This window comes from Trichechus manatus, unplaced genomic scaffold (assembly GCF_000243295.1).
Source record: "Trichechus manatus latirostris isolate Lorelei unplaced genomic scaffold, TriManLat1.0 scaffold00191, whole genome shotgun sequence".
In the NCBI taxonomy this organism is placed as follows: domain Eukaryota; kingdom Metazoa; phylum Chordata; class Mammalia; order Sirenia; family Trichechidae; genus Trichechus; species Trichechus manatus.
In genome coordinates this window covers 1,790,050-1,807,672 of record NW_004444127.1, presented here as the reverse complement: position 1 = coordinate 1,807,672, position 17,623 = coordinate 1,790,050, and the positions used below count along the sequence as shown (strand labels likewise).

Below are 17,623 nucleotides of genomic sequence, written 5' to 3'. Positions count from 1 at the left end.
CTGTGGCACAATGGCTAAGAGCTCAGCTGCTAACGGAAAAGTCAGTGGTTCGAACCCACCAGCTGCTCATCAGGAGAAAAGACCTGGTGATCTGCTTCTGTAAAGATCACAGCCTTGGAAACCTTATGGGGCAATTCTGCACTGTCCATTAGGGTTGCTAAGGGTCGGAATTGACTCAGTGGCACACAACAGCAACAGCAACGACCTTGTCTCAGCAGTCCCCCAGCTGCTCTGCTGTCCTTAGCCCACTTGGGCAGAGAACCTGATTCTGGAGGTGAAGTAGTGACTTCAGCCCGGGTGCTCTGAAAATGGGGAAGAGAAGAGGAGAGCTGGCTGGCAGTGCCCTGGGGACAGGATAGGAGGCGTGGGAGGTGCCAGGGCTGATCCTCAGTGTCCCACCCCATCAGTCATCCCTCCTTCCTGCACAGGGTAGCTTCATTGGTCCCCAACAGCATAAGAAACTCAAAGTAAACCAAAAAGCTCAGTGAAAATTGTGTCTTCCTCCCACCCTAGCCTCCCAGCTCCCCATTCCCGGGAGTCTACAGTTCTTTCATTGGTTGTTTACACACATACAGGTAATCCCTAACTTAATGATGGGGTTCTGTTCCGACGAGTCTGTCGTAAGTCAAATACCTCATTTTTTTTTCATTATTATTGCCTTTTATTATCAGTATCTTTATAAATTCAACCTTTATTTGTCTTTGGGGGTTGGAAACATTCCATATAAACTTACAGATATATTTTAGCATTGTATTTAGTACATATTACTAATGATAAGATGTACCAAAGACAAGAAAACCCAGACGGTCGTAAGTGCAGTTCATCTTAACTTGAATATATCATAAGTCAGGGACTACCTGTATATACAAATACATGTATGTGTGTGTGTATGTATATGTATGTGTATGTGTATATGTATGTATGTGTGTATCTTTTTAAAAATCATAAATGGTGCTGTACTATTGCACACTTGTTTTCTGGCCCTGGCTTTTTTCACTTAATGTATCTTGGGTGATTGTTCCATATCAATACCTATGGATTTGCAGAGCCTTCTCTAATGCAGTCAGGTTGAAAAGAAAGTCCCAGGAGGGGGGAGGGGAGAAATCCTAATAATGAAGGGGCTAAATCTCTAGGGAAGGGAAGTGGTGTCCATGGGTAGGCTTTAGGAGGTCCAGATCCAAAAACCCATTGCCGTCAAGTCGGTTCCAACTCATAGACACTCTATAGGACAGAGGAAAACTGCCCCATAGGGGTCTAGGACCTCCTAAATTGTGTGTGTAAAACTGTGGGCAGAATGGATTTTTCTGGGGAGAGTGCTTGTGTCTCTAAGGAGTTTGTGGCCCAGAAATGGTAAAGAGCCACAGCTCGCCATAGAGCCGGGGTGGGGAGGTCCACTGGAGCAGCCACGAATCAGGCCGAGGTGGGGAACAGAGCTGCCCAGCCCTTGTGCCTTCCTGGGGAGAGGACTAGGTTTTTCCCACACCCAAAGGAGGGTCTGCTGGTCTGCAGTGAGCATGGTCCTGACCCTGAGACTGGAGTATGGGGCCTTCCTAGGGTAAGAGAACCTCAGGGGTCAGAGCTGGGAGGCTGTTGGGGGTCACTGGATCTATGGAAAAATGGAGGCGTAGAGTGGGCAGGCGGTGAGTCAGAGTCACACGGCCAGGGAAAGGCAGAGCCTGTGGGCTGCACCTGCCCATGACAGTCATTCAGGTCAGTGTTCCTTCTACTGGAGTGGGATGAGGCCAGCAGCAGAGGCCGTTGGGAGGAGGGGAGGTCGCCTGTTGCTGCCATCATCACACCTCACTGCATCCTGCAACATCACCTCCCGCTGGCTGTATCTTCAGCTCAGGCTGCAGCCAACCAGCCCGGGATTCTGAACACAGAGAAGAGATGCAGGGCTAAGAGGCTGCACTGCAGGCTGTGGCCACTAGAGGGCGGCGGGAAAGCCACTGTGGTGGCTCAGCAGGAGAAAGTTCCCCGGAATGGAGAGGAGCAGAGGGAAGAAGGGGTGGTGGGCAGAGGCTGAACAGAGGTCTGGACACAGTAGTAGGGGAGAGGGTCTGCCTCACTGTCAGAGTCACACCTGTGGGCTGCAGGATTTGTTCTGAGGCGCCTCCCTCAGACAAAAAGTAAACCAGATATTTGTTGACAATAATATGAACTGACATTTATTGACTGTTCAGTCTGTGCCAGGGGCTATATTAACTAATTGGTCCTCACAACAGCCTTGTTATAATTAGCCCCATTTTGCAGGTAAGAGAACTGTGGTCCATAGAGATTATGAAATCTGGCCAAAGTCTCACAGCTAGTAAGTGTTGGGCTGGGATTGACTAGGCTGGTTGCAAAGCCCATGTCTCAACCACGGGCTGTGCCATGTCTATACGCCAGGCTGTAGGTCATTCAATTCTTACAGCTACTACTATGGTTATACCCACTTTCAGGTGGGGAGCTGAGGCTCAGAGACAGCCCGTGACTCGCCCAGATCCACACAGCCTCATCCAGGTCAGCATGGTTCTGTGGCTTGAGCTCTTAGCCCTAAATTATAGTTCTTCAACATAGGGTTGTTCTCCACTGCCACCCTCTGCCCTGATCTGAAGGTAGCTGACCCCTTCTTAGTTTTCTTCACCTTTGTAGCTTTCTGCTGAGTGTGAGAGTTCACCGACTCCCTTGCCTTCCAACTGAAATGACGGAGCCTGGGCTCCTGTGCCCAAGGTTTGCCTGGATCTTGACTAACCAGGGTTGGAGGAAGGTCATGCCAGAGGCTCCTGGAAGCCCAGAGGAGGGCCCTGGGCTTCGCGGTCTGGCTTGGGGGGCGAGGGTATTGAGGAGTCTTCTGCAGTGGCCATGGATCCTTTGGGAACAATGGAGCCTGGCCCCGGGGCTTCTGGTTTCCAGGGCAGATGCCTCCAGCATACAAAGGACACTTGGCCAGCCCTGGGCCCAGCTCTGCCAGGCTGGCAGGAGAGGGGGGCATTTCCGGGAGGGCCTGACTTCCCCCAGCTTCCCGTTCCCATGCCCTTGCTTTGCCCTCCTGAGGGGCAGGGCCTGCAGCTGGGCCTTCAAACACATTTCCCTCGTTGGTGCCCAGGCTGCACCTTGTGAAGCTGGATCCTACTTTCTCAGGGATTATAACACCCAGCTGCTCTGGTTACTTCTGATTTGTCAGCTTCTAACCCTGGCCTAAGGAGCCTTGGTAGCACAGTGGTTAAGCACTTTGCTGCTAACCAAAAGGTTGGCAGTTCGAACCCACCAGCATCTCCTCAGGAGAAAGATGTGGCCATCTGCCTCCGTAAAGATTTCAGCCTTGGAAACCCTATGGAGCAGTTCCTTTGGCCAGATTTCGTAATCTTGATGGAACACAGTTTTCTTACCTGCAAAATGGTTGCTATGAGTTGGAATCAACTTGACAGAAGCAGCAACAGGTAACCCTGGCCTTAAGTTTCTGTGGGTGGGGGCAGGGGTGAGGGGAGAAGTAACTTAAGTGGCCCCTCCTCAGAAAACGCTCTTCCTTAAGGAAAACTCCAAGGTGAATTCTATTTTCAGAATCAGAATCCTAGAGTTAAGATCCTCTAAGGGTTCTGTTGCCTGTCTTGGTGGGGACCAAAGGGGTGGAATGCAGATGGAATAAGTGGACCACGAAGGAGAATTTGAGCATGGACTCTGGAGAACCCTACCTGAGCTAGAATCCTGGGTCTGCCCCTTAATAGTTGTATGAGCTTGCAGAGTCTCAGCTTCCTTATCTGTAAAATGGGGATATGACAGTGTTAACCTCATAGGGTTGGTGTGAGGGTGGGATGACCTAATGCCTGTGCAGCAAGCATATGCCAGGGAGAAACGTCATGAATGCCCAGTAAGTGCTTGTCTTCTTTGCCATTATTTCACCCATAGTGCCTAGAACAGTGCCGGCACATGCCGGATATCTGATAATTGTTTGTGAATAATAGAAGAGAAGTACATCCAAATGAAATGACATTGCAGCTACAGGATGGATCATGAAATAAATATATTATCTGACGCTATTATTGGTGGGATTCCCTACCTGTTTGTTTCTTTAATAGCACTCATCATTGTCTTAGGGAACTTAGGCAGGGTGGGCCGCGCTTTGAGTGGGGTCACATTTAATGCAGAGAGGCCATTCTCTCTGGGTGTCTTGCCCAGCCCTGCTGTTGCAGACAGGATCCTCTGCTGCCAGGGGGTTGTGGTTTTACTCTGATCACATTGGAAGCTTCCCAAAACTCTAGACTATTTACTGCTACTTGGTGACCCAATACTGCTTCCTTATAGGGTTGGTGTGTAACAAGTGGAGGTAATAAATGGAGTTTGATGCTTAAAACAGGACCCAGAGGCCCCAGAGCCTCAGTGGCTCATCGCCATCTCAGCCAAGCCTCTGCCCTTCATCAAGGCAAGCAGACTGCTTCTGCTCTATTTGCTCCCCCCTAGCTTGATGCTGGGGTCCCTGGGTGGCACAGTTTGCCCTCAGCTTCTAACAGAAAGGTTGGCAGTTTGAATCCATCCAGCAGTGCTGTGGAAGAAAGGCCTGGCAATCTGCTTCTATAAGATTACAGCCAAGAAAACCCTGTGGAGTGCAGTTCTACTCTGATGGTGAAGGACCAGAGCACTGGCCTGGGAGTCTGACCCAGAGGGGTTCGAGTCTCTGCTACTTTTTTTTTTACTGTAATAAAAATATATAAAACAAAACATTTGCCGATTCAACAATATTTACATGTATAATTCAGTGACATTGATTACGTGAATTATGTTGTGCAACCATTACCACTCTCCTTTTCCAAATTATTCTACCACCATTAATAGAAACTCAGTGCCCCCCAAGCAATGTCTCCCCCTTGCCCCACCCTCCTACCCCTTGTAACTACTAATAAACTTTGGTCTCTAAATACATTTGACTATTTCCTGTAAGCCAGATCATGCTGTGGCATGTATCAGGACTTCATTTCACTTCATGGCTGTGTAATATTCCACTGCACGTATGTACTACATTTTGTTTATCCATTCATCTGTCGATGGGCATTTAGATTGTTGCTGCCTTTTGGCTATTGTGAATAGCACTGCAGTGAACATTGATGTATTTGCTACTTCTTATTAAAACCCCAAAACCAAACCTGTTGCCATCGAGTCGATTCCGACTCATAGTGACCCTGTAGGACAGGGAAGAACTGCCCCATAAGGTTTCCAAGACTGTAAATCTTTATGGAAGCAGACTGCCACATCTTTCTCCAGTGGAGTGGGTGGTGGGTTCGAACTGCCAACCTTTCGGTTAGCAGCGGAATGCTTAACCACTGTGCCACTGGGGGGCTCCTTACTTCTTATCCGCTTACGCAGATTTCCTTTGTTTTTGCGCCTCAGTTCACCCCTCAGAACAATGGGGGTGAGGACACTTACAGAGAAGGGGTTTTATGGGATACCATGGTGCTGAGAGTTGGGTGAGCCCAGTCAGGCAGTGTGGCAGGCTTGGGAAATGAGGACCCACTAGCTCCACCCCCAGAGGAGTCAGGCTGGATGTGGGAAGAATAGTCACAAAGCACACGCATACACCCCATCAGCTATGAACAAACAGATCAAAAAGACCAGACGGCAGAGGGAAAGAACAGATCTAAGCTTCGGAAACCATCCACCTTCCCGCTTCGAATGCCCAGTCTCTCTCTAGCCTACTCACAAATGGGAGGGAGACATTAATTGAATGCATGTTCCAAGGCCAAGTGCATGTAAGCCTGAGGGTCTGAAGGTGAAATCTCCACAGAGGGAGAGAGTATGGGCTCTGGGGAGCCTGTGAGACGAGGGTTAAAGCAGGTATGTAGCTCAGGCAGGCAGCTCCCTCTCGGTGCCTCAGTTTTCTCACTTGTGAAATGGAGAGAATACTGGCTTCCACATAAAGTTATCCTGAGGAGTAAATGAGCAAAGGCAGGTAAGGGGTTGAGTGCTTAGGACGAGCTCAATGAATGTTAACACGATATTGCTATGATCTTGGTGTTTTAACTCAGGATCTGTGAAGAGCACTGTCTTCGTCACCCAGTGCTGCTACAACAGAAGTACCACAAGTGGATGGTTTTAATGAAGAGAAGTTTATGTCCTTACAGTAAAGTAGGCTAAAAGTCCAAATTCAAGGGGAAGGCTTTCTCTCTCTTGGCCTTCTCATCAGTGTTCCCCCAGACTAGGAGCTTCTCGGCACAGGGACCCCAGTCCAAAGGATGCGCTCTGCTCCCGGCACTGCCGTCTTGATGGTATGAGGTCCCCCTGTCTCGCTGTTCACTTCTGTCTTTTATATCTCAAGAGATTGCCACAGGATACAGTCCAATCTTGTAGATCCAGTCCTGCCTTACTAACACAACTGCCACCCATCCTCCCTCATTAACATAGAGGCAGGATTTACAACATAGGAAAATCACACAGTACCAGGAATCATGGCCCAGCCAAACTGATATACACATTTTTGGGGGGACATAATTCAAATCATGACAAACACCAAGCTCAGGAATGCTCCCTGGTCAACTTTTGCTCTGGGTTTCAGGTAGCTGTTCTCCTCTTTTCCTGGAGTGGTTGGGAGAACACCCTCCCTGGCTGTCCCTTCGAAGCAGACCTCAGCGTCTGGGCTGGTCTCAACGGAGCTGCCGTTTCAAGCTGGAGGTCTGGGGTGAGCCCTCTGGCCCTTGCTGACTTCCGCTAACCCTCCTCCTGGGGAATCACTGGACAAGTCAAATTTGAGAGGGTCAGGCCTGCTTCACTTATTTAAAACACGGCCAGTCAGGGCTGTGCTGCAGGCCAGGTCTGCTGGATAACTTCGACTCCAACAGTTAGCTCCATTGTTGGCCGCTGGGCCGCTGGGTCTTGTCTGGTCAGTATGGCCCCCAAAGCTAGGAACAGAGCTAGCCAGGCCCAGAAGTGTTTGCACACATAGATTGTTCTGCAGCTCCCATGGTTTCCTGGGAGGGTGGAGTGGGTGCCTCCCTGGGTAGCTGCCCGTATTGGGCACCAGCTCTTGGTCTGTTGGGTGTGCAGGCTTGCCAGCCTCCCTCCCCACTGGTTCCTGGTATGAGCAGAGGGACCTTGACCAGCTAGGAGGGTATGGGTGTTGGTAGGGGAGTGAGTAGAGGGGATGGGATGCTGCCCAGGACTCGGATGGAGGGCCAGACCCCAGGGACCAGAGGTGGCCCTGGGGTGGCCCTGGGTTGGTTAGGGCCCTGAGTCAGTAGCACATCTGAGAGGACAGGCAGGTTCCACCACCAGCCTGGCCCTGGGATAGAAGGGGAGCAAACAGTGGGGACCAGTTGGCCTGAAGTAGAAGGCACAGGACACAGGAGAGAAGGGGGTGCAGAGGGGGCACTGGGAGCCTACTTCCATCCCGGAACTCCTCCCCTCCCTGTCTCCCTGCAGTCCGCCGGCCACGGGGCTGCCACACCGACTGGGACGGCCAACCAGGCCAGGAGACGCTGGCGGCTGCGGACTCCCCGGCTCGGGGCAGCCCTTCTTTGGTAAGTGGCTGAGTGCTGGCTGCATTCTCTCCGGGAGTGACCCCCTCCCCCCGACCCCCAGGCCCAGTCACTGAGCTCATCTGGGACACTCTGTCGGGGCATCGTCAAGACGCTTAGGTTGGCTCCTTGCCCTGGACTCTTGGCACACTCTTCGCTTCCTTCCTGTGGCCCTCCCTCCCAGTCTCCTGCTCTGCCTGCCCCTTTCTGCTCCACTGCTTCCTCTTCTGTCTTGCCAAGTTCTGCTGGGGCACTGTGGGGCCCTGATACCACCTGTGGACAGAAAGGTGTGAGGGGCTAAGGATGGAGGCCCTTAAGGGCTGGCTGGCTGGGGGTGCCTGGAGGACTGAGGTCCCCGCCCCCTGGGCTAAGATCTTTGCAGGCCAGTCTACCCTGCCTGTCAGTGGGAATTTTCTGGCCCTATAGCCTGGACCTCTCTCCACGAGGCCAGAAGCAAACCATGGAGGGCGAAGGGTCTTGGGGGAGCAATGCTTCTCAGGAGCCCTTGGACTCCCTCTCTGCTTTGAACCAGTTGATTCTTAGGGACTTGAGGAGCCCCAGCAGTCCACATCTGGAGGAAGCTGGTCACCTGGAAGGGCCTTGACACAGTTGTCCATCTTTCCTGGCCCGGCTGAAGCTGGCAGCTCACTGACCCACAGTGTCAGGGCCTTTTCTGCACAGGGGCAGGGCTGGCAGGAGGCATTTGACATGGATTCTTCTTCCTCCTGGAGGTGGCAAAGGGCAGAGGAAAGATGAACACATGCACATCAGCTCCTCGGGGGTGAAGGAAGATGCTGGCGGGCGCAGGAGACGCACGGGTGGTGGGCAGTGGCAGGGGGATAGCTTGAGGCAGGCGCTCATCATTCCTAAGAGTGGAGGTTTGGGGAGTTAGGTTCTTACTCAGTGGGGCCCAAAAAGGAACACAGAGCAGCATTCTGGAGGGTAAATCCCTGGGAGTCAGGGCCCTTGGCATCGGTTGTTCCAGGTCCCAGACATTCTAAGGAATTCCCCAGCAGATAGTAAAGTCCAGTGTAGAAGCTGCTTATCAGTTGCCATTAAGTCAATTTGGACCCCATGTGTGTCTGAGTAAACTATGCTCCATAGGATTTTCAATGGCTGATTTTTTGGAAGTAGATCACGAGGCTTTTCTTCCAAGGTGCCTCTGGGTGGACTTGAACCTCCTACCTTTTGGTTAGCAGCTGAGTGCTTAGCTGTTGGCACTACCCAGGGATTCCAGAAGCTGCTTAGGCTTTGGGAAATGTGTGTGTGGGTGAATATTGGGCAGGGAGTTGGGGTGTTTCCCTGGGCTCCCTGGAGGCCAGATCTTCCAAGGGAGCGAGCAGTGGCCCCTGCCCATGGGAGACCCCACCCATGCTTGGCTGCTCCCTGACCGCTGCCTGCCTTTGCCCGCAGACCTCGCATGGTGGAGAAGCAGCCCCATGAAGGTGCCCAGCCATGCAATGTTCCTGGAAGGCCGTCCTCCTCCTTGCCCTGGCCTCCATCGCCATCCAGTACACAGCCATCCGCACCTTCACCGCCAAGTCCTTCCACACCTGCCCGGGGCTGGCCGATGCTGGGCTGGCTGAGCGGCTGTGCGAGGAGGGCCCCACCTTCGCCTATAACCTCTCCCGCAAGACCCACATCCTCATCCTGGCCACAACCCGCAGCGGCTCCTCCTTCGTGGGCCAACTCTTCAACCAGCACCTGGACGTCTTCTACCTGTTTGAGCCCCTCTACCACGTGCAGAACACACTCATACCCCGCTTCACCCAGGGCAAGAGCCCCGCCGACCGGCGCGTCATGCTGGGCGCCAGCCGCGACCTCCTGCGGAGCCTTTACGACTGTGACCTCTACTTCCTGGAGAACTACATCAAGCCTCCGCCTGTCAACCACACCACTGACAGGATCTTCCGCCGAGGGGCCAGCAGGGTCCTCTGCTCCCGCCCCGTATGTGACCCTCCAGGCTCTGCCGACCTGGTGCTGGAAGAGGGGGACTGCGTGCGCAAGTGCGGCCTGCTGAACTTGACGGTGGCGGCGGAGGCCTGTCGAGAGCGCAGCCACGTGGCCATCAAGACAGTGCGGGTTCCGGAAGTCAACGACCTGCGGGCTCTGGTCGAAGACCCGCGGTTAAACCTGAAGGTCATCCAGCTTGTCCGAGACCCGCGGGGCATTCTGGCCTCACGGAGCGAGACCTTCCGAGACACGTACCGCCTCTGGCGGCTCTGGTACGGCACGGGGAGGAAGCCCTACAACCTGGACGTGACGCAGCTGACCACAGTGTGCGAGGACTTCTCCAACTCCGTGTCCACCGGCCTAATGCGGCCACCCTGGCTCAAGGGCAAGTACATGCTGGTGCGCTATGAGGACCTGGCCAGGAACCCCATGAAGAAGACTGAGGAGATCTACGGGTTCTTAGGCATCCCCTTGGACAGCCATGTGGCACGCTGGATCCAGAACAACACGCGGGGGGACCCTGCCCTGGGCAAGCACAAATACGGCACCGTGCGCAACTCGGCCGCCACCGCGGAGAAGTGGCGCTTCCGCCTCTCCTACGACATAGTCGCCTTTGCCCAGAATGCCTGCCAGCAGGTGTTGGCACAGTTGGGCTACAAGATGGCCGCCTCAGAGGAGGAGCTGAAGAATCCCTCCATCAGCCTGGTGGAGGAGCGGGACTTCCGCCCTTACTCGTGATGCGGGCGCCGTGGTTGGGTGGGTGGGGGCACCTGGTGTCTCGGTTTTGATAAAATGGACCATTTTTAACTGTTGCCTTATTTCCCCCTCCCTCTCCCACCCTGTCTTTGTGCCGTTTTTGCCCCCTGCCTACCCCCACTCCCTTCCGCCTCTTTTTGTCTCTGAAATTTGCACTATGCCTTGGACGGGAACCATTGGGGCAGAGGGGGGCGTGAAGTGGGGTATGGCCCCCACCCCACCCCGGTTCAGACACACGGATGTTGGGTCTGTATATGGATGGTGACACTGTTTACAAGCACCACATTCACACACGCACGTGTGTGTGCACACACACATACGCACATGGGCACACACTCGTGCACGCACAGGGGAGAGGCACCCAATACCACACAACTTCTCAAACTTTTCAAATGGAAGAGTGGTCGGTGTATTGTAGTTTTTCACTGTCTTCTATAGGGTAAGAGGTTAAAAACAAAAAGACCACCTCTGTAATTTATGAATAGTGTGTATCCCCTTCCCATCTCTGCTTCCTGCCCCTGGTGCCCACTCCCCCCCTTGGAGCAGAGAAACTGCCCCCACCTGCCCACCCTTGCCTGTCGGTGAGCAGATTTTTACTGTGAGGTGAACGTGGACCTTGTTTATTTTTTTCCAGTCTGTGGCGATGCTGTCTGTCTTGAGTCTTGTGCCTGCCCCTGGACGAGTGATGGCTGATGAATCTTATGGGTTTCTGATTGATCTTGGGGTACATCTGTGATATTTCTTTGTGCCAAAAAAGGAAAAAAAAAGTGGATCAGTTTGCTAAATGAACACTGAAATGCTTTATCTGTGTTTTCTGTAAATAAAAGTGTGCAATAATCTCTGGGTGTGCTTGTGGGACGTTCTGAGTGGGTATTTCTGGCTTTTGGGAAGAGAAAGAGAAGCAGGTGGAGGTGGAATTTCAGTTCTAAATCTCTGACTTTCAGAATTCTCGTCACCCTCATCACCCTGGACTCTTGAGTTCCGAGTTTTATTTCCCTTCAGTCAGTTGGGGCCAGGCACCTTATGGCCAGAGGTGATATTAAAAATATTTAATTAGTGGAGATGGCTTGTCAAATCAGAATGGCTGGAGCTAAAGATGAGGTCCTAGTGATCCCTTCCTACCCTGTTACTTGCTGGGTCTGGGGAAGGGGAACGCTCAAGGCGTGGGATGGCTCAGGGCAATGGGTGCTTATCAACCAGCTTGAAAGTGTTTCGGTATTTTAACAACTGGTACAGGTGTACTGGTGTGTACGCTGTGGGATATCAGCCATGCTTCTCTTCCCCTGCTCAGCAATCTAGCAGGTTCCTCCAAGCTTCCTTGGATCTTAGTCCAAGAAAACAGCTGGTCCTTCGGTGGCTTCAGGCCACAGCTCTGTTGTCCTGGGACAGTGGAAGTTCCTGATGATTGGGCAGCTCTAGTGGCCCTGGTGAATTGCATGAGCTTCAACTGATCTTCAGTTGGAAGGTTAATTGATCTAGACTAGGAGGATATAGGTTAAACTGCTATAGCCAGTACCCTAAATAATGGTAGCTTAATTAAGGTAGGAATTTATTTTGTTCTCACTTAAGTACAGGCATAAGCTGTTCAGAGCTGGCATGGTGGATCCCCCATGTCAAGGGTCCTGGCTCTTTCCATGTTGTCTTTGGCTATATAGTCCAAGATGGCTGACGAGGCAGTGAGAAGGAGACACACCTCTGCTTTTTGTGAGCACAACCTGGAAGTTACAGACTTCCACTCATGTCTTATTTGCTAAAACATAGTCGCATGGCCACATTTAGCTGCAAGGGAGGCTGGGAAAAATAGTCTTTTACGTGGGTGGCTGTGATGGTTAAGATTGTGTGTCAACTTGGCTGGGCCATGATTCTCCATGTTTTCATGTAATCACTCCCATGATTGACTATACTGTGAGTAGCCAATCAGATGAAAGGGCATCTCCTTGAGGGTGTGGCCCACATCTGTATATAAGCAGACATTCTGGCTTTTTGCTCTCTGGATCCTGCGGCTGCTTCCTGTCATCTCATCTCCTGTTCTTGGGACTTGAGCTGTCAGCTTATCTGCCAAACCTGGGATTCATCGATCTGCACAGCCTGTGAGTTGGAGCCCTGCTCTCCGACCTGCCAATCTTCGGCTTGCCAGCTTCTGTAGCTGTGTGACTTGGGAGAGACCTCTACCCTGATCCACGGACTTGGGACGTTCTAGCCTCTACAACCACGTGAGCTGTTTCCTTGATATACTCTCTCTCTCTATATATATATTTATACACTTTACTGGTTTTGCTTCTCTAGAGAACCCAGCCTAAGACAGTGGCCATGACAGTTACAGTGACTGATGAGTCAAAGACTTATCTTCCTGGGCTTCAGCTTTCTCTTCTGCAAAAAGGAAATAATATGATTTAAACCCTCATGGTATTTCGGAAATTCCGCCAGGACAAATGCGCAGGGCTGGGGCTTTTGGTGCCCTCTTCTCAGCCCCTGGTTCACAAAGCTGCTTTTTTAGCCTGTGATGAGGGTGCCATCTTTAACCTGTGATGAGGGTGCTAACCTGTAAGTTGGGCCTTCTCATGGTCTTTCATCCTCCAGCAGGCTAGCCAGGGCTTTCTTCACAAGGCAGTTGAAGGGTTCTAAAAGGCAGCAAGAAAAGGACAGCTTCAAAGTTCAAATGCTTTCCATGTCTCTGCACCCATCACACTTGCTATTGTCCATTTGACCAAAGTGGGCCTTACTGACCCTGGTCAGCTGTTCTAGCACACAGGAGAAGGTCTGTGCCAATGGAGGCCATGGCTAGCTGACCCTGTTCCTATTAAATGACTTCACTGCATTTGTTGTCCAAGGAGCTCCCTTCTCTTTACTCTTGGACCACGCTGCTGTGAGTTGTCCCTGAGCCAGGGAATGTCTCTCTTCTGGGAGGTGGCTTCATGTTAAAGCTGGGAGACACTGGGGCTCGTGGCCTAGTTGGAAAGAACCCTTCTCCAACTCCCTCGACTTCAATGAAAGAGGACTTGAATAAGGCTGGCTGTGGCTTCAAGAGAGGTTCTAGAGGGCCACTGTATAGTGATGGAATCATTCATTCATTTCTGAATCCTATGTATAGGCACTGGACATGTGAACATTCCCTCAAGATACACGGTCTAGTGGGAGGCAAACAGGTAAGAAGATGTTTACAACATGAGGGAAGTGCTATGCCCACAGACTGTACACCACACAGGCAGGGCTGGACCCTGCACCAAATTGGGAAACCCAAAGGTCACTATGAGTTACAGGCTTGTTCCCTAGGCTTCATATTCCCATTCTATGTGTCCCTGGTCTTTGGGCTTGGAGAAGTCAGGGAGGTCTACCCTGAGGAGGTGGTACCTAACTGAATCTTGGGGGAGTAAGAGTTGGCCTTATGGGGAGGGATGAGAAGATCCTTCCCAGCTGAGGGAGAAGCAGGTGCAAAGGCACAGAGGTGGGAAAGCATGGGGCATTTATAGCAGTATAGACGATAGGCAGGAATATATGGGGTAGATCAGACCCCAGAGCCTTCTCTCGGCTTCTCAAGCTTGGAAAATCCATTTTATCAGTTCACCCAGGACATTTCAGGTTTTAGGAGATTTATTTATGTTGACCAAATTCACAAGACAGAGAATCACAAACCAGAGGGCCTGCCTGCTTTCGGGATAAAGAGCAAATTCTTAAGTGCTCCTCAAGCCCATGCATGTTCTGGTTCCTGCCCACCATTAGCTTTACTGGGCCATACTCCCGTTCATGCTCCACTCCCTAGTCTCCTTGCTTTCTTTCAATTCCTTGAACACACAGAGGGTGATTGTTGCCGTTATAGCCCCCTATTTGTTCCTGCCTCCCTGTAGCTACAATCTTGGGTGTTGCTCTCTCACGTTCGCTCTGGGCTTAGCCATGCGACTTGCTTTGGTTAAATGGACAATAGCAAGTATGATGGGTGCAGAGACTTGAAAAGTGCTTGAACTTTGGAGCTTGTCCTTTCTTGCTTCCTTTTGGAACTCTCCAACTGCCTTGTGAAGGAAGCCTTGGCTAATCTGCTGGAGGATGAGAGACCATGAGGAGGAGAACCGAGGAGCCCCAGCCAATAGCCAGCCAGTCTCTCACTGATTTGGCAAGTAACGCAGATGCTTGAGTGAGCCCTGACCCAGATTGTTAGAATCACCTGGCTGAGCCCAGCCAAATTTCTGACCCACAAAATTGTGAGTTAAAAATAGTCGTTGTTGTTTTTTAATTTTTTATTGTGTTTTAGGTGAAAGTTTACAGTGCAAATTAGTTTCTCATTCAAAAATTTATACACAAATTGTTTTTTGTGACATTGGGTGCAATCCTCACAATGTGTCAGCACTTTCCCCCTTTCCCTTTATACACCCTGGGTTCTCTGTGTCCATTTGTCCAGGTTTCCTGTCCTTTCCCGCCTTCTTGGCTTTGCTTATGGATAGGTGTTGCCCATTAGGTCTCCTATACTTGATTAACCTAAAAAGCACATTCCTCACGTGTGTTATTGTTTGTTTTATAAGCCTATCTAATCTTTGGCTGAAAGGTAGACTTTGGGAGTGGATTCAGCTCTGAATTAGCAGGGTGTCTAGGGACCATAGTCTCAGGGATCCCTCCAGTCTCTGTCAGACCAGTAAGTCTGGTCTTTTTTTGTGAATTTACATTTTGTTCTACATTTTTCTCCTGCTCTGCCCGGAACCCTCTATTGTGATCCCTGTCAGAGCGGTAGGTGGTGGTAGTTGGGCACCATCTAGTTCTTCTGGTCTCAGGCTGGTGGAGGCTGTGGTTCATGTGGTTCATTAGTCCTTTGGACTGATATTTTCCTTGCATCTTTGGTTTTCTTCATTTTCCTTTGCTCCGAATGTGATGGGACCAATAGATGTATTTTAGATGGTTGCTAACAAGCTTTTAAGAACCCAGACACTACTCACTAAAGTAGGATGTAGAACATTTTCTTTACGAACTATGTTATGCCAGCTGCGCTAGATGTCCCCTGAGACCACAGCCCCCAAAAATGGTTGTTGTTTTAAGCCACTAAGTTTTGGAGTGGCTTGTTATGCAGCAAATGCTAACTGATACACATGCTATACTCTGTCCCATTGCTGTGTTTGCACAGATTGTTCCTTATGCCTGAGTTGGATCTCAGCTTAATTATCAATACTTCCTTGGTCCTAGCAGATTAGTTCAGTTATCCTGAATTTATAGGCCTTTATAGTACCGTATCCACCACCTGTCAGTTTGTTGTTCTATGGTGGCTTGCATGTTGCTATGATGCTGGAAGCTATGCCACTGGTATTTCAAATACCATCAGGGTACTCAATGGTGGACAGGTTTCAGTAGAGCTTCCAGACTAGGAAGAAAAATCTGGTGATCTACTTCTGAAAATTGGCCAATGAAAACCCTATGGATCACAACACAATATTGTTCGATATAGTGCTGAAAGATGAGCCCTCTAAGTTGGGAAGCACTCAGAATATGCAGTGGCTGCAACAATGACTCAAGCATACCAACGATCGTGAAGGTGGCGCAGGACCAGCCAACATTTAGCTCTGTCGTACGTGGGGTTGCCATGAGACGGAGCCAATTCGACAGCAACTAACAACAACAAAGCACCATGCTATTTCTTTTACAGCATTTACCACAGTTGTAATTATTTCATATAGGACCTGGCACACAGCAGGTGTTCAATAAATACTGGTTGAATGCATGAAAGAATGAATAAAGCAGGTGCTTCCTTCTGTTAAAAGAATTGCTTGTCCAAGGCCTTCACTTGGGGGTGGGCAAGATCTCTAAGGAACTGGAATGAGTCCTGAGGCAGCAAGATGTCCTCCCAGGCTGTCTCTGACAACTTAAGGGAGATTGCGCTAAGTTTTGCTCTAAGACTTGCATCCTCTTTCTGTGGTCAACGATTCTTTCTAGCTCTACACACCAACATCTCCTGTTTATCTGTCGCTGTGCCATCAACTGCCTTGCCACTTGTTACTATTTCCAAGGTTAGGGCACCGAAGGAGAATAACAGCGAACAAACACGTGTACAGAATTTTACAGTTTACAAACCACGTTTCCCCTCCTATTAGTCACACCTCTACAGCAGCTGTTTCCTGCTGACACAGAGGCTTCTCTTGCTAGTCAGGAAATGGTGGTCACATCCCCACGTAGGCAGGACCGGCCCCACCCCCACTGCTTCTGAGTGTAGTTCATTCATGTGTGGAGGTTCTAAGAAGTAACTTCCTCATCTTGTCCCCAGACCCAAGGCCCCTCCTGGCCCATGAGTCTGGGGACCATGTCCTGTCATCTCTTCATAAAGGACTTCCTCTGTTTGTGTGTTCCCACCTGCTCACCCTGGCTTCTCTCCTTGCCAACAACAAACAGTCTAGTCTCCCAGCGCCACTTCCCTGGAGCTCTGGGGAGATAGCTGGGCCCCACATCCTACCATCCTGGAGGGTGTTGTCTGTGAACAAGCTGCCCTTCTGGCTCATCACCTCCTGGGGAAACCACTTGCTGTGGAAGGATTTCTCTCTGTTGGAATGCCTTTTCTTTGGGGAAAGAAAAATGATGTGGGGCAAGCACCTTCACAGACCCAGTGAGAAAACACACAAGCTTCTGTTTCCTGAGGCCTGGAAAACAGTTGGAACCAAGTCCTCACAGGAAACTAGCCAAGGTTTGATCCCACCAGGGAGTCTAGCTCCAGCCACTGGCTGAGGGGATCTGGAGTCTGGGGATTGGGCTAGCCTGCAACCTGCTCTCCCAGGCACAGACAGGAAAATTACCAAGTCTTCACAGAACTCTTAAGGCTCCATCAAACTTTAGATTCACCTATCCCACCTGCCTCTAGTTGCACTTTTTGCTTCTGGGAGTGGCCACTGCTGATGACTTGTGATTGCAGCTAGGTCTTCTTCATCTTGGGAAACACTGTGATAAAATGCATGGTTCTAGGTTCCAGTTCCATTTCTACCACTTACTTGCTGTGTGACCTTTGACAAGTCACTTAACCTTTCTAAGCCTCCATGTCCTCATCTATTCAGAGGAAATTATAATACCTGCCTCAGAGGACTACTATGAAGACTGCATATATTAATGCATTTTATATAATGCATTTACTTGACACATAATGAGTGCTCAATAAATGTTAGCCATTATTATTATTATTTTACCACAGTGCCTAGCAAGGTGCCTGGAATATGATAGATGCTCAATAAACAATTGTTGAATGAGTACATTTTTTTTGGTGAGCTTTTCTAATTTGAACTGCTTTTTTGTTGCTAGTTGCCACCAGTCGGCTCTGACTCAGAGACTTTATGTGTAACAGAACAAAATGTTACCTGGTCCTGTGCCATCCTCATGATCATTGGTATGTTTGAGTTCATTGTTGTGACTTGTGTCAGTCCATCTCACTGTGGATTTCCCTTATTTCGTTGGCCTTCTACTTTACCAAACAT

The 17,623-nt window shown here is 50.4% G+C and overlaps 1 protein-coding gene across 1 annotated transcript; it reads left to right on the top strand.

Annotated features, from left to right (window-relative positions):
* The first annotated feature begins 6,618 nt into the window (after positions 1 to 6,618).
* On the top strand, positions 6,619 to 11,032 carry CHST1 (carbohydrate sulfotransferase 1). Its single transcript, XM_004387651.1, has 3 exons — positions 6,619 to 6,649; positions 7,390 to 7,487; positions 8,898 to 11,032. Exon 3 carries the CDS (start codon positions 8,940 to 8,942, stop codon positions 10,173 to 10,175), a length of 1,236 nt encoding a protein of 411 aa, XP_004387708.1. The 5' UTR covers positions 6,619 to 6,649; positions 7,390 to 7,487; positions 8,898 to 8,939; the 3' UTR covers positions 10,176 to 11,032.
* Positions 11,033 to 17,623: the final 6,591 nt, after the last annotated feature.